Source organism: Oncorhynchus gorbuscha, linkage group LG25, assembly GCF_021184085.1.
Source record: "Oncorhynchus gorbuscha isolate QuinsamMale2020 ecotype Even-year linkage group LG25, OgorEven_v1.0, whole genome shotgun sequence".
Taxonomy (NCBI): Eukaryota; Metazoa; Chordata; class Actinopteri; order Salmoniformes; family Salmonidae; genus Oncorhynchus; species Oncorhynchus gorbuscha.
Window position 1 is genome coordinate 15387976 of NC_060197.1, and position 16372 is coordinate 15404347.

General features: G+C 44.4%; 1 protein-coding gene across 10 annotated transcripts in view; it reads left to right on the forward strand.

Annotated features, from left to right (window-relative positions):
* LOC124013521 (transcription factor EC-like) overlaps positions 1-10175 on the forward strand; it is a 57037-nt gene extending 46862 nt beyond the window's left edge. For 7 of the 10 annotated variants that reach the window (XM_046327804.1, XM_046327807.1, XM_046327810.1 and 4 more), the window contains 5 exons: positions 752-875; positions 2291-2347; positions 2722-2797; positions 3690-3864; positions 8980-10175. In XM_046327804.1, coding sequence (XP_046183760.1) covers positions 752-875; positions 2291-2347; positions 2722-2797; positions 3690-3864; positions 8980-9435 — 888 coding nt within the window. In that variant the 3' untranslated portion in view covers positions 9436-10175. The remainder of the gene's footprint in view (positions 1-751; positions 876-2290; positions 2348-2721; positions 2798-3689; positions 3865-8979) is intronic. The other 3 variants (XM_046327806.1, XM_046327813.1, XM_046327805.1) reach the window with 2 other exon arrangements.
* Positions 10176-16372: the final 6197 nt, after the last annotated feature.

A 16372-nucleotide genomic window follows, 5' to 3' on the forward strand; every position in this document is an offset into this window, starting at 1 on the left:
GAACTGAATTTCACACATACACAGTGACAAATTGTCTTTACACAGCTTGTGGCATCTATGCCGGCTTTTGTAGGATTCCCAAAAATGCACAGCTCCCTAAGATGAGACATGCATCACTCTGCATTCCAACAGAGTTCCTAAAAGAGACCCTAGTTATCCCGCTTGTTCGGAAAATATATGCCTATTTTCTCACAGTGGACGAGCAGCGTAGAAAAACAGTTTGGTGTCTGTTTGGGCAGGTTATGACCCGGCTTTCATCCAGTGGGGTGCTATTTTGAACACACAGACGCCTCTGTGTTCTGGGGCCCTTTCAAGCTGAGTAGCCATAGTGGCCACTGATATTGGTACTATTAGGCTAGTAAACGGGGGCACGGAGCGAGGTCGTACCGCCAGAGAAGGACCTGAGAGGGCCTTAGGGGACACAAACAGGGCTGTGGTCAGGCAGGGCCCCTGGTGGGGAGACATGGAGGCCCCTAGCCTCTCCTGCTGGATCACACAAAGCAATGCCCTGAGGGCTGAGAAGTGACAGGACTGCCAACAGTGCTATGATTGCCCTCATCTGAAAGCCTTACAAATTCCTGCCACCATTTCAATGCTTTCATCTGAGCCAAAGTCAATTTGCTTCCAAAAGTTGCAATGACTTAGTGAACCTGAGGTCCCAGAGTCTGAATGAGACGTTATCTCTCTGTGTCTGTGCGTCTGTGTTCAACCATTCCCTGACATCTTCCTCCTCTCCTTTTCTTCTCTCCAGGTGCTGAGCAGCAGCATGCTGGACATCTATGGGTGTGAACCAGGTATGACTACAGCCCCTCATGGCCGAATGACACCCACCTCACGCCCCACTAAGCTCACTACTGTAAAAAGGGAAGTCACAGGTACGAACACACATCATAGCACTAAAGATGATCAAAATAATCAATGCATGATCACATCGAAAGAGGATAGAAGGGTGAAACTCAACCACATACTGTAGCATAAAAGCACAACACTAGGTGACACATTCCTGACAAGTCTAGATCATGTCAGTTACTGGCATCCATTTTTTTTTTATGAATGAATAAATGTAGCATTTTTTTAAGGTGCCCGACAACAGGAAACAAGAAAGAGTAATCCATTTCGTAATTTCTCTTCTTTAGCTGAGTAGAATTATGACAAAATGCTGTGTAGGCCCTCTTCTTCAACCCCGATCAAATCAAATCAAATTGTATTTGTCACATACACATGGTTAGCAGATGTTAATGCGAGTGTAGCGAAATGCTTGTGCATGCTGATGTGTACAGCGTTAATCCTACACAAACTATTCAACTTATTACTAAGTAAACTCATGAATATCCTTAGATTAAGTTTGTCTGCTCTCAGCCGATTGCCATTGTGTATTCTATACAGCATCTACAACTTGTCGGTCAGTTTATTATAATGGAAGACCGTGCAGGTTCAACATGGATTTGTTTTGGATAAATTACGGATCGCTTCCATAGGGTGCATGTGTAGTAGCACGAGTTCACTGTCTAGCCGTATCAAGTCCAATGAAGAAGGAAGCTGAAGAAAAAACAAGACATATGTTTACATGTAACACATAGATTTGTCCCTTAAATGTGTAGTGTTTGGACCACAGTTGTGTCACTCACATCCCTAATTATCAATGGCCTCTGTCCATAGTCCGCGACACAAAGGACCTCTGAGAAATGTTTTATAAATGCCACGCATCGAGTAAAGCTAATTGATTTAGGAAATAGAAAGGATGCCTCAAGAACGCTTCACTCCGACGAGAAAATAAGTGAATTAGTATATTTTTCATATAAGTGTGCGGTCGGGAACAACGGGCAGTTACCAGAGGTCTAAATGACCTTATTGAATCAACAGAGACCAATTGAGAAATCCAATCACAGGTTCTAATTATATCATTTGGGAGAAATGTGAATGTGAATATGAATGATATAGCATGCCTTTCCCCTCATGGGTAGATCAGCAAATTTGTTAAGCAGACTTAATTGCCAACCTGAGTGGCTTAAAAAGAGGACACAGATTTTTCACAATGAACCAAAGAGATGCCGGGCGGGCTGGGGGCGAGTGGGGTAAATCGAGCCCTTTCACTGTGTGCGTGAGTGTGCGGAAGGTTCAGACTCAGTGGAAGGTTCAGGCTTTCTGTCTGTGGTGGCAAAAAGATGATGTCCACTCTGTCTGCCACCCCAGAAATATCCAGGCCAGAACTGTGTATCGACTGAGTGGAGCTTCTTTCATACTCTGTGTGCGTTTCTTATCAGACTGTGTTCTTCTTTGTGTTTCACAGAACATGAAACGAGAGTGATGGCCAAAGAACGACAGAAGAAAGACAATCACAACTTGAGTAAGAGTCGCCCTACTCAATACAGAGTACCGTTCGGAAATGTTGCGTGGGGCCACTAAAGTAACTCAATGTCCTCTCTCTCTCTCTCTCTCTCTCTCTCTCTCTCTCTCTCTCTCTCTCTCTCTCTCTCTCTCTCTCTCTCTCTCTCTCTCTCTCTCTCTCTCTCTCTCTCTCTCTCTCTCTCTCTCTCTCTCTCTCTCTCTCTCTCTCTCTCTCTCTCTCTCTCTCTCTCTCTCTCTCTCTCTCTCTCTCTCTCTCTCTCTCTCTCTCTCTCTCTCTCTCTCTCTCTCTCTCTCTCTCTCTCTCTCTCTCTCTCTCTCTCTCTCTCTCTCTCTCTCTCTCTCTCTCTCTCTCTCTCTCTCTGACCTGACCAGTTGAAAGAAGACGAAGATACAATATCAACTACAGAATCAAAGAACTTGGAACAATGATACCAAAGTCAAATGACCCGTAAGTGATCTAGCGCTTGTTAGATTTTTCTCAGTCTTTATTATGTTCCAAACATTAGCTTACCTGACTTAAAGAAACTCCCCATGATCAAGTCTATTGCCATGAAAAGAAGCTCAAATGTCTGGCTGGTGTTAAGCATATCAAATACTAAGCACAGGCCGCTAAATGTTGTTAATTGAATTCAAATTAATAGTCAAGAGCACATTTCGCTTCTATTTCAAGGGTGTACTTGAGTAGCTATTGTAGTCTTCACGCTCTGCAAAGTAGTGAGTCTGTGTCCTCCATGGGCACTCAACAGTAGACTACAGCTTAGAGCTCAATGATGAAGATTGGGGTCAAACGCAAAGAAGGCCACCACCCATTTGAATCAAAGTTTGAGCACAATTGGCCCACTAAGATGGAATACGGAAGCCGGAATTGGAATCCGACTGGCCCAACAGCAATTTAACTTACGATAGAATTTAAATGGAAGGTTACCGCTGTCGCCGTGCCATTAAGACAAGATAAAGAAGATTATTAGCTGTGGAGCAGACCAACGTCTTGTTCCAAAGAAAGGTGCATTTGACAACTGCTTCCTCCTTTTTAAAAAGTAATGGTATCAGGGAACGGGGCCTGCACTCTTGGATTCTTCTAAAGTCACACCCCCCCCCCTCTTCCAACACCTATTTTTACTTGAGGATTAATTTTACCATATAAGCGGTTCCAGAATGGACTTTCTGCCGATGCACTTATACTTAACTATTCTATTAAAATTCCCATTCAAAGGCTAGATGTAATGTCCGAGAATGAATAATTGGCCATGTAAATCACTATTTCTTATTCATATATAAAAAAAAATGGGTCTCTGTGTAAGTTTTTGTACAGAGCATTCCGCTGAGGCGGTGAATAAAAGGTTATCTTTTACGTCCCTCTGCCGTAGTGATATGCGCTGGAACAAAGGCACCATTCTCAAGGCGTCGGTGGAGTACATCAAGTGGCTGCAGAAGGAGCAGCAACACGCCAGAGAGCTGGAGAACAGGCAGAAGAAGATGGAGCAGGCCAACAGGAGGCTACTGCTCAGGATCCAGGTATAGACTACGGGAGAGAGAAAGACAGACACCCTCAAAACCCGAGCCCCCTACCACTACAGATCCCCAACCCAGCGACTTCCCCATCCTTAACACCATGTGCACCATCACGGCCCTGATGCTCAATAGAGACCCCCCCCCCTCACCCCCTTCCCTGACAGAGACCGGACTTGCTTCTATTGATGTTTGTCAAGCAGTTCCTCATCACCACTGTTCGCTTCCACGTCTCCTCTCCAAACCACAATAATTACCTAAATCAAATCAAATGTATTTATATAGCTGATATCTCAAAGTGCTGTACAGAAACCCAGCCTAAAACATCAAACAGCAAGCAATGCAGGTGTAGAAGCATGGTGGCGAGAAAAAACTCCCTAGAAAGGCCAAAACCTAGGAAGAAACCTAGAGAGGAACCAGGCTTCTCGCTGTGCCGGGTGGAGATTATGACAGAACATGGCCAAGATGTTCAAATGTTCATAAATGACCAGCATGGTCAAATAATAATAATCACAGTAGTTGTCGAGAGTGCAGCAAGTCAACACCTCAGGAGTAAATGTCAGTTGGCTTTTCATAGCCGATCATTAAGAGTATCTCTACCACTCCTGCTGTCTCTATAGCGTTGAAAACAGCAGGTCTGGGACAGGTAGCACGTCCGCTGAACAGGTCAGGATTCCATAGCCGCAGGCAGAACAGTTGAAACTGGAGCAGCAGCACGGCCAGGTGGACTGGGGACAGCAAGGAGTCATCATGCCAGGTAGTCCTGAGGCATGGTCCTAGGGCTCAGGTCCTCTGAACGAGAGAAAGAAAGAGAGAAAGAGAGAGAGCATACTTAAATTCACACAGGATACCGGATAAGACAGGAGAAGTACTCCAGATATAACAAACTGACCCTAGCCCCCCGACACATAAACTATTGCAGCATAAATACTGGAGGCTGAGACAGGAGGGGTCAGGAGACACTGTGGCGCCATCCGATCATACCCCTGGACAGGGCCAAACAGTAAAGATATAACCCCACACACTTTGCCAAATCACAGCCCCCAAACCACTGGAGGGATATCTTCAACCACCAACTTACCATCCTGAGACAAGGCCGAGTATAGCCCACAAAGATCTCCGGCACGGCACAACCCAAGGGGGGGCGCCAACCCAGGCAGGAAGATCACATCAGTGACTCAACCCACTCGAGTAACGCACCCCTCCTTGGGACGGCATGAAAGAGCACGAGTAAGCCAGTGACTTAGCCCCTGTAGTAGGGTTAGAGGCAGAGAATCCCAGTGGAAAGCGGCCAGGCAGAGACAGTAAGGGTGGTTCGTTGCTCCAGAGCCTTTCCATTCACCTTCACACTCCTGGACCAGACTACACTCAATCATATGACCCACTGAAGAGATGAGTCTTCAGTAAAGACTTAAAGGTTGAGACCGAGTGCGTCTCTCACATGGGTAGGCAGACCATTCCATAAAAATGGAGCTCTATAGGAGAAAGCTCTGAGTCCAGCTGTTTGTTTAGAAATTCTACAATTGGGAGGCTTGCGTCTTGTGACCGTAGCGTACGTGTAGGTATGTACGGCAGGACCAAATCAGAGAGATAGGTAGGAGCAAGCCCATGTAATGCTTTGTAGGTTAGCAGCACAACCTTGAAATCAGCCCTTGCCTTAACAGGAAGCCAGTGTAGGGAGGCTAGCACTGGAGTAATATGATCAAATTTGTTGGTTCTAGTCAGGATTCTAGCAGCCGTATTTAGCACTAAATGAAGTTTATTTAGTGCTTTATCTGGGTAGCCGGAAAGTAGAGCATTGCAGTAGTCTAACCTAGAAGTAACAAAATCATGGAGTAATTTTTCTGCATCATTTTTGGACAGAAGGTTTCTGATTTTTGCAATGTTACGTAGATGGAAAAAGCTGTCCTTGAAACAGTCTTGATATGTTCATCAAAAGAGAGATCAGGGTCCAGAGTAACGTCGAGGTCCTTCACAGTTTTATTTGAGACGGCTGTACAACCATTAAGATTACTTGTCAGATTCAATAGAAGATCTCTTTGTTTCTTGGGACCTAGAACAAGCATCTCTGTTTTGTCCGAGTTTAAAAGTAGAAGTTTGCAGCCATCCACTTCCTTATGTCTGAAACACAGGCTTCTAGCGAGGGCAATTTTGGGGCTTCACCATGTTTCATTGAAATGTACAGCTGTGTGTCATCCGCATAGCAGTGAAAGTTATTTTTGAATGACATCCCCAAGAGGTAAAATATATAGTGAAAACAATAGTGGTCCTAAAACGGAACCTTGAGGAACACCGAAATTTACAGTTGATTTGTCAGAGGACAAACCATTCACAGAGACAAACTGATATCTTTCCGTCAGATAAGATCTAAACCAGGCCAGAACTTGTCCGCGTAGACCAATTTGGGTTTCCAATCTCTCCAAAAGAATGTGGTGATCAATGGTATCAAAAGCAGCACAAAGCTCTAGGAGCACGAGGACAGATGCAGCGCCTTGGTCTGATGCCATCAAAAGGTCATTTGCCACCTTCACAAGTGCAGTCTCAGTGCTATGATGGAGTCTAAAACCAGACTGAAGCATTTCGTATACATTGTTTGTCTTCAGGAAGGCAGTGAGTTGCTGCGCAATAGCTTTTTCTAAATTTTTTGAGAGGAATGGAAGATTTGATATAGGTCGATAGTTTTTAATATTTTCTGGGTCAAGGTTTGGCTTTTTCAAGAGAGGCTTTATTACTGCCACTTTTAGGGCTAAGCACAGGAAGCAGCTCTTTCAGTAGTTTAGTTGGAATAGGATCCAGTATGTTTAGTTGGAATAGGGTCCAGTATGCAGCTTGAAGGTTTAGAGGCCATGCTTATTTTCATCATTGTGTCAAGAGATATAGTACCAAAACACTTGAGTGTCTCTCTTGATCCTAGGTCCTGGCAGAGTTGTGGAGACTCAGGACAACTGAGCTTTGAAGGAATACGCAGATTTAAAGAGGAGTCCGTAATTTGCTTTCTAAAAATCATGATCTTTTCCTCAAAGAAGTTCATGAATTTATTACTGCTGAAGTGAAAGCCATCCTCTCTTGGGGAATGCTGCTTTTTAGTTAGCTTTGTGACAGTATCAAAAATACATTTTGGATTGTTCTTATTTTCCTCAATTAAGTTGGAAAAATAGGATGATCGAGCAGCAGTAAGGGCTCTTCGATACTGCACGGTACTGTCTTTCCAAGCTAGTCGGAAGACTTCCAGTTTGGTGTGACGCCATTTCCGTTCCAATTTTCTGGAAGCTTGCTTCAGAGCTCGGGTATTTTCTGTATACCAGGGAGCTAGTTTCTTATGAGAAATGTTTTTCGTTTTTAGGGGTGCAACTGCATCTAGGGTATTGCGCAAGGTTAAATTAAGTTAGGTTAAACTCAGTTAGGTGGGTAACTGATTTTTGTCCTCTGACGTCCTTGGGTAGGCAGAGGGAGTCTGGAAGGGCATCAAGGAATCTTTGTGTTGTCTGTGAATTTATAGCACAACTTTTGATGCTCCTTAGTTGGGGTCTGAGCAGATTATTTGTTGCAATTGCAAACGTAATAAAATGGTTGTCCAATAGTCCAGAATTATGAGGAAAAACATTAAGATCCACAACATTTATTCCATGGGACACAACTAGGTCCAGAGTATGACTGTGAAAGTGAGTAGGTCCAGAGACATGTTGGACAAAACTCACTGAGTCAATGATGGCTCCGAAAGCCTTTTGGAATGGGTCTGTGGACCTTTCCATGTGAATATTAAAGTCACCAAAAATGTGAATATTATCTGCTATGACTACAAGGTCCGATAGGAATTCAGGGAACTCAATGAGGAACACTGTATATGGCCCAGGATGCCTGTAAACAGTAGCTATAAAAAGTGATTGAGTAGGCTGCATAGATTACCTGATTAATAAATAGAGTGATAGACTTCGGCTCCATCCGTCCAGAAGTAGGAATCAGGTCAGAATTTGGTTGTGAGTCCTAATAATACCCAGAGCCATGCCTCTCTCCTCCCACTTCCCCCTCGCCCTAAAACGAAGCGTTAAACCTGGGCGACTGGGTATTGACATGGCAGCAGAGCAGAGCCAAGCAGACAATGGAGACGTTACCACATGTCCTTCAGCCACTGAGCCGTCGCAATTAACCAACCAAATGAATCAGCGCATTCACAGCTCTCACTCTTACGCTGAACTCACAGTCAAGCTAAACTTCTCAATGTAACAGTGTCATCCTAAAGGACGCCGAGACCAACAAAACACATAGAACACAAACGAGACGAAAAGAGACATTTCACGTGGAGAGAGAACTAAACACAGGCATTTAACGGAACGTTAGCCTCACAGCGTTAGCCTAAAGAAGCGCCGATGACAGTTTAGTAACACACTGTACGGAGAAAGACGACATCAACACCAAGCATCACCCACATAAACATCACGCTAGTCTTACTTAAATGTACTGTTGGAATCCTACAGAAAGATGTTGTAACTGAGCGAAACAGACGGTTATAACTTTGCATCACGTAACGTGGGAACAGCAATGCTTCTCCCTTGCATTCCATCCCTCTACACTCTTTTTATCCCCCGAGTTTGTTTAGCTAAACGACATGCTAGCCTAACCGTTATCAAGGTAGATTGACAACAGACCCATAGTGTTACTGCTCGTAGAGCGTCGATGGGGAGGCGTGAACCACATTGCTGACCTGCTGGTAGCTGATTGATGAGGTTTTGTCATTGGTTCCTCCCCGTCATGTTTATAACACATATCCCGAGGGCCCTGGCTGCTTCCTGAGAGGGGGGTCTAGAGAGAAGGGGTAGATTAAATGGATTGGCCCCCACTACATTAGAGTGCTATTTAAAGTCAATTCATAATCATCTACCAGACTATGAGGTATGTGTGTGTAGGGGAGGCAGGGAAGTGGGGGGGGGGTATGTGTGTGTGTAATGTGTATGCACCCATGTGTGTTTGTGTGTGTGTGTAAGGGTTGCCAACTCGTACAGAGCTCATTCTAAGAAAAGCAATCTCCTTCATTAAAAATCTTCTCATTCGAACACTGTTCCCATTCCTATGTATTTGAGAAGAACACTGTCCTGATCCTTGGTCCTTTTCTGTGCGTTTCAGGAGTTGGAGATCCAGGCCCGTGCTCACGGCCTCCCCAGCATGGCCACTGCCCTGGGTACTGTAGAGCTCTCCTCCCATCTCCTCAAACAACAGCAGCAGCAGCCCTTGGCTCCCCAGTCACAGCAGGGTCCTCAGCCACCCCTGTACCAGGAAGAGCTGAACGGGGAGTACCTCCAGAGGACCTCCATGCCAGCCATGACCACTGGGGGCGTCACTGGGGTTACAGACCAGGGTCAGGGGGTGGTTGACGGCTCCACCACTTTCTCCGACCCGCTTTCTCACTTCACAGACTTCTTCAGCGCCACGCTCAAAGAGGAGCAACGGCTGGACGAGATCCTCATGGACAACCCGCTCTCGCCGTTCGGCACCGACCCGCTTCTCTCCGCCGGCTCACCCGACGCCTCCAAGGACTCCAGTCACAGGAGCAGCTTCAGCTCGGACGATGACGACCTATGATCCCTGAGCCCTACGCGACCCCTACGCGTCCCCCACGGTGACCCTGTGTCAAAGGTCAAAGGACATAGAGCAGTTGGTCACCCTCGCAAATTGGTGTGGGGATTTGTTCCAGCCCAGCACCAACAACACATCCGATTCTACTGACCAGCTCGAATCAATGAGAGCTTGATTAGTGGGCTCAGGTGTGTAAGTGCTGGGCCAGAGCAGACGCCTGCACACCCTGTGGCTCTCCAGGACCAGGGTTAGTTACCACTGGCATTCCCACTTTTTACAAACTTTGGTGGAGAGTGTGTACCTCGCGGGCAGAACCAGACTCATGAGAAAAAGGGAGAAAGACAATCGGTCCATACTGATCACATGATACGGTTCCAAAATGCATTGGACACTGGGGTTGTTGTACACCACTGTAAACTTTGCAATATGCCAAAAGAGGACAGTGTCCTTTTTCAGATGTCTACTATTACGGTTATTGTATAAAATGACTTTAAACCACTGAGGTTCACTGATGGGCCCTATCTAGAGCTAGTTACTGGTGGTTCCTCTTTCAGACAGAAATTAAAATGGAACAGTGATACTTGGCGAAAAAGCCTAACACTTCCTTTGTTTTGTCTTTAAATGTATTTTTACCAAATGTTTTATGTATGTATGTGTTTTAATCCATGTATTCCTAAAAAAAACATTACATTATCTAACATGCTCTCTTTTGTATTCTTAGTGGGGGTGGGGGAAAAAATAAAATAAACCCCTTTTTTTAAATAAATCAGACCTGGCGTTTTTTTTCATTATAATCACACATACTTACCACATACCCAACACAAAAGCTCTCGTGTTTAATTTGTAATATTGCCTACTCTATCACAAATAATTACGATACAAATTTTAAAAATGACGGAGAGACCTTCTGTTAACTTTCATTATTCTCCTATCTAACAGGAGCCGTTCAGTTATGAACCAGGAAGAGTGACAGAGAGGTTGATTATCACATAGTCAGAGGCAAGACCTATGAGGCTAAACCCGGTTGAATGAAGGTCCATACAGGTGAACTGTCTGAACAAAGGTGAGAGTGTGGGTAAAATGAAGGTTTCGCCCTGGGTGACAGACAGTAAATGAGCGACAGAGAGAAGACAGAGAGAATGGGAAAATGAGGAGTGATGATGACGAGACAGATAACGGCTCTTAAGGACAGGGAAAAGGCAGAATGAAAGGAGAGTGAGTATAAAGTAGGCTTTAAAAAAACGTGGTCGTTAAAAGTTCCATGAAGAAGCTAGGTGACTGATTTTTAAAAGAATATGTCAAATTAATCATTGAGAATCAAAATAGTTGCTTAAAAACTTTACTCAGAAAAGGTTAGTCAGACTTGTTTTGGATACATATAATGCTGAAATCTTTAGAAGAAATCTTTAATCAGTGGATATTTTCTAATCATGTTAAAGTTATGCATTAATAAAACAACAAACAGCCCAGAGTGAAAAAAACAACATTTCAATGCGTTTCAGTGGATACCCTGTGTTCCTCATCAAAGCTCTTCTAAATTAATGTTTTAGAATGTTATTAGCTGTATGTTTCTCCCATAATGAAATCGAAAGATTCCTGCTTGCATCTCCTCTCTAGCTACAAAATAAAATTGAACCACGAATCATTATGAAATATAGGCAGGCCAACTACAAAGCGATGAGTGATGTTTACGGGTAATTGGCCAGCGCAATTATGGAAGGTAAATATGGATTTTCATTAAAGAGAAAACATGGAGGGTCTCGGAGAACTTTGCGTTGCGTGACTAAAATACATTTTCCAAAGGCATAATTTACATTTTGATGTCAATACGATTCTCTACAGATACTCTCCTATTGCAAAAAAATATAAAATAAATCATTTGGATACACAAGCTTATGTGACTAAAAGAATCATCACATTTCATCAATTGAATGCATTTCAACTATGTCCAGTTTCCTTGCTACATCAAAGACAATATTGAACAAAGTTCAAGGGCTTCTACTCAAGGGCTTCAAACAGTGATGTGGCCTGAGGCAACGGTGACATCAGAACTAGGAACTTTTATTCGGAATATCACAGTTCATTAAACCACCGCTTTGGAAACTCAGGGGCAAGACAGGGACACAACGTGTCTTATTTAGATTGACAAAACAGTCGGACATTGTTAAGAGTATCCGATAACAGTTTAATATAGGAGACATTAACCGATACATTCAATAACTAAATATTAATGTAAAGATGTAAAACAGACTAGTTTATCACATTTAAAACCTTCCTTGATATGGTGCTGCCATGCCCTCTGTCTAACCTTCTGCATACGACAGAGATTGTAATTATTCTTCTACTAGAATAACTGCCAAAACTGTGTGGTTTGTAAAATAAGCTTTCCATTGCTTTATTGTATAAGCATTACCTCACCACTAGTTCACTGCCATAATTCACCAGTAGGTGGCAGCAGTATGCTGTGTACTCATGTCAAAAAACCCAAAAGCTCTCGTTTTACCAATCCCAATACAAAACCAGAGATTTATAGTACTATTGTGGTTGATTTAACGAGCAAGGCAAACGAACAAACGCCAATAGGCTTTCATGTTAATGTGAAATGAACTCCTTACTTTCTAATATATATATATATTTAAAAACAATTATGAACATATAATTTGAACATTACCCCAGTAAAATTACAAGAAGTACATTTGGGTTTCGTCTAGATGTACAGTATATGGACTCCAATACAGACTCACCAGTCTTATAAACCCAATAGATGTAATGAACCTCCGAGGTGCTAGTGCAGTGTTCTGTCACCACAACAATTTCTCACCCCTTTTCCCACTAAAGACACGGATGCTGCCGAGCTGTCACCTGTAACAGCATGCCACAGCTGCCAGCCTAGCGTGCTACAATGCTTTCACCTGCTGAAGCTGCCAATGGCAACTTTGGAACACAACGAGCACTCTGACACACACACACACACACACACTCGCATATGTATATGTGCGTGCGCAGAGGCACACACACCATATTCTCACCTCCTCACCTGCCACACCAACCCGAGCAGGAGGGGGAGAAAATACAATTTACAAACAGTCATCAGCATCTGGCCTGTGACAAGGCTTGTGCACAAGTTAAATGAAATTTGAATGTGAGTAACAAAGTGACAGCAGGACCCAAACATCAAGTGTCATATGTATTTGCATGCCTCGACTCAGAGTTGCCGTGTGGTAAACAACATGCTGATTCTGATCCAGAGATCCTGGGCACCGGATACATGTGGCACATTGCACTCCATTGCCAATCTAGTACAGTACTTTTGACCATGGCCAAATGACACTGTATTCCCTGTAATATAATGCGCTTCTTTTGACCAGTCCATTTGATATTTGCAGATACTGTAGCACCCCTCCGCCATACTGTACAGTACCACCCCAACATATTCCATGATCCTTCGGGGCTGGGCCTCCAGTCCATTGAGCCTTTACAAGGCGAGACCCACACCATGACCAGTCTCTCACAAACTCCCACGTCACACGCTAGCAAACCATCGCATTAACGACGGAACACAAAGGGATGAAAAATAAGCAGCTGGGCTTCGAAACCCTATAAAATGAATGCGATTTCCAGAGGTTTTTATGAATCAAAACAGATGTCAAAACATTTCTTCAAACAAATTGACTTCCAATTATTTGCGCCACACAATTCCAGATGTTCAACAGATGGGGGTGCGGAGGGGGGGGGGCAAAGGTGTCTCGAACCGCAGTTTTGTTTTATTCTGACAATAAAGGCAGGCGGTTACAGTTGTATGTGTTTTAAATCAGTGGGCGGGGCTGAGAGGTGAGTGGAGGGACATGGACAAGAGAAAGAAAGCACATCATTAGGAAAATGTCAATCCAACCAGCGACAGAGAGAACAGAACACTGTAGCATTCATATAGTCAGTTAATATCTCTGTGCTGCAAGCCAGGACCAACCGTATCAAGGTTTCTCTGAAATGCTAATGTGATCCCTCTGCATATTTCTCTTTCAGTGTTCAAATTAAATGAAAAAAGGAACAATTACTGAACTCACTATTTTCAATGCGTGTTCACATGAAGAGCCTAGGCATATGGTCATGCGTATGGACCTACATTCAATTACATGGCCAGATGTTGTCTTTACGCACGTCTATGAACATACCAAGAACTACAATGTAAGAATGAGGCCCGGCAGCCTCCTGTACGCCAGACTCGGCTAATAGTGTGTCTAACTGCACTGTGTCCAGGGAATGATCCCGACTGGCTCTGATCCCATTATAACCAGAGTCCTGGGGCCTGAGGGAGCCATTGGGGATCCACCAGGGATCGAAGATGTCCGTGTTATTCAGCCTGGGCCAGAGAGGAGCCATCCACTGGGACTCCATTGGGGCTCCCTGATTCAGCCTCAGTCTCCTCACTAACGGGCTGCTTTAGGCACCTCCGGCCCAGCCTCTGATCTGAGGGGGCCAAAATATCCCTTCTCTGCCTCTCTCCCCCTCTCCATCCATAATATCTCCGGCTAACGTATTCTAATGGAGCAGAAAAGCAGGTCCTTTTTGTTGGGTTAGCGTCTTACTTTCCCAGTTTAATTCCTCCACTATTGGGAACTGCTATGCTAATCCTCCCATCATTGGCCCCCTTCTCCCACTCTTCCTCGTTCTCCCTCTGGTAACCTTCTGTAATCTGGGTGACCTTGGTGGGGCAGTGGGGATGGTGGGGACGGCGGGGCCGTGGCCATGGAAGGCCCTGATTCATTTGTAATTCAAAACGGGAGCGACAGGTCTAAAGCTATGATGGTCGCTGCTTTAACTGCCACCCTTACCGTCCCGAACCCCCCCCCAAACACCTCAGGGGGAAACCAAGAAAGCAAGCAGGGAAAATATTCTGTAAAACAAGAGAAAAACAAAAGTTGAATCTAATAGTGGAGAGTGCAATTGGACAATGCGCTGTAGCGTGTCTCTGTTCTCCTGCGCGTCTCCGGCGTAGGTGAGTGTGTGTTAGTCAAGAGGGAGACGAGGTGAAGCGAGATGCAGGGCGGGACGTGTGGGTAAATGTCAGCCAGGTTTGGGGGGATATGATGATCATTACCACAGTGAGATAATTGGCTCTAGCTGTGTGGGCCGAGGTGTTTGGTGAGGGCCTCTTCTCTCCAATGGGCATCTTTCTACTCGTCTACATTATTCATCTATTCATCCACCTCTTTATCTCTCTCTCTCCTCTCCTCTCTCACCCAGGAATCCAGGCCATCGCTGGGCCTTCATTCATAATTGATGGGTAATTGTTTATTAAATGCAAGACCTGACCCTATTATGTCTATTACCATGTCTGCAGAGTAGTAGTGTGTGCATTTTCCCATATTCTAAAGATCTTACCATCCCCTTTAGGAGATGGGATCGTATGGATAAGTGGGTATGGATGGATGGATGGATGGACGCAAGGGAAAACAGAGGTGTAGGGAAAAGGGGGGGAAAAAAGGGAGAGAGGAAGCCGGCCGAGGGAGGAGAGGAGCGAGAGGAATGATAAAAAGAAAGAAGTCAATGCCCATGCGATTGGCCCGCGCTGAGTTAAGTCAGACTCCGTACAGAGTGAGAGGAAAGGACGAGAGACAAAAGAGCTAAAATAACCTCTTTTGCTTTCATTACATTGACTCTTAATCTCTCCACGGCCCGTCGTGGGCAATCCCAGCTCTGGGCGTTTGGAGGGTAAAGCCTTCCGACGAGACCGTCCGTCAAAAGCGGATTCATTACCTGAGGTGGGACTGCGGCTGCGTGCCAAATGGCACCCCGTTGGGCCGCGGTCCAAAATAGTGCACTATGTAGGGAAAAAGGTTGTCATTTGGGAACACAGCGCGAGTGTCTGTCTGGCCACCACTGAGTCCAGTTAAATGCCATCTCTGCCAGGGAGGGACAGAGACGCAAAGAGGACCTGATTGGGACCAGGCACCACTAGAGGTCAGTGTGGCTACAGAATGAAAAGGTATATCTCTACATGCCTGACAGGGCTGAGGCGAAGGCTTGGACTCAAGCAGATGCAAACATCACAAAAGGGAGGACAAAATATAATTCAGGTGATGGAAATGAATTGAAATGAAACGATTAAGTTCAGTTAATTACTCGGTAGCTTAGGCAAATCAGCTTAACTTATATCGAAAATCATTACTTCAGCTAAAGCGTAGTCAGGCAGGCAGATTCCGGGAAGATATTTAGCCAACATGTTCTTAAAACAGCCTATATCAGTGTATATAAAGTAGGAACTCGGTTAATGGATTAGATAGCATACTGTGTGCCCCATGTATCCTAACACATATTAATGTGCCATTAAGTTATATTAAGTCTTGGGGAAAACAGTAAAACACACAAAAAAATGCATATCCACAGATGGCTGAGTGTAGAAGGAGAAGTTGGGGTGTTTTTTTCCTATCGTACTTGGTGTCATTTCATACTAAGCGTTTGTGTAGTCAATGTGATGCCATAAAGTGATTGACAGTTTTGTTCAATACAATTACCTCCCGAAAATAGAAAAAAACATTTTTTGACACGCATTTATTTAATGAAAGCGCTCATTGGAATACCATAGTATCTTTCCACACACACACACACAGGCAGAGAGATGGAATGAAAGGAGGACATATTGTGTGAGGTATAGTGAGTGTAGCGATCTGTATGATGGAATGTCATTACCTTGGCTGGGTTCAAAGTGATTAACACGGAGTGTTAATTAAGAGCTCGGAGCCTGAGGAGTGGGTGCGTTGCTAATCTAACGACACAGTTCTGAAGAGTTCGCTCCTCTCTACACATAAACACACAGTAGAGATCAGCAACTGCTGGCTTCTTTTAAACAAAATGTATTAAAACAATAACACGGTTCACAATAACAGTCTAAAATAGACTCGGAATGAAAAATGTAGCATATTGAGTTAGTCAAAGTCACTGT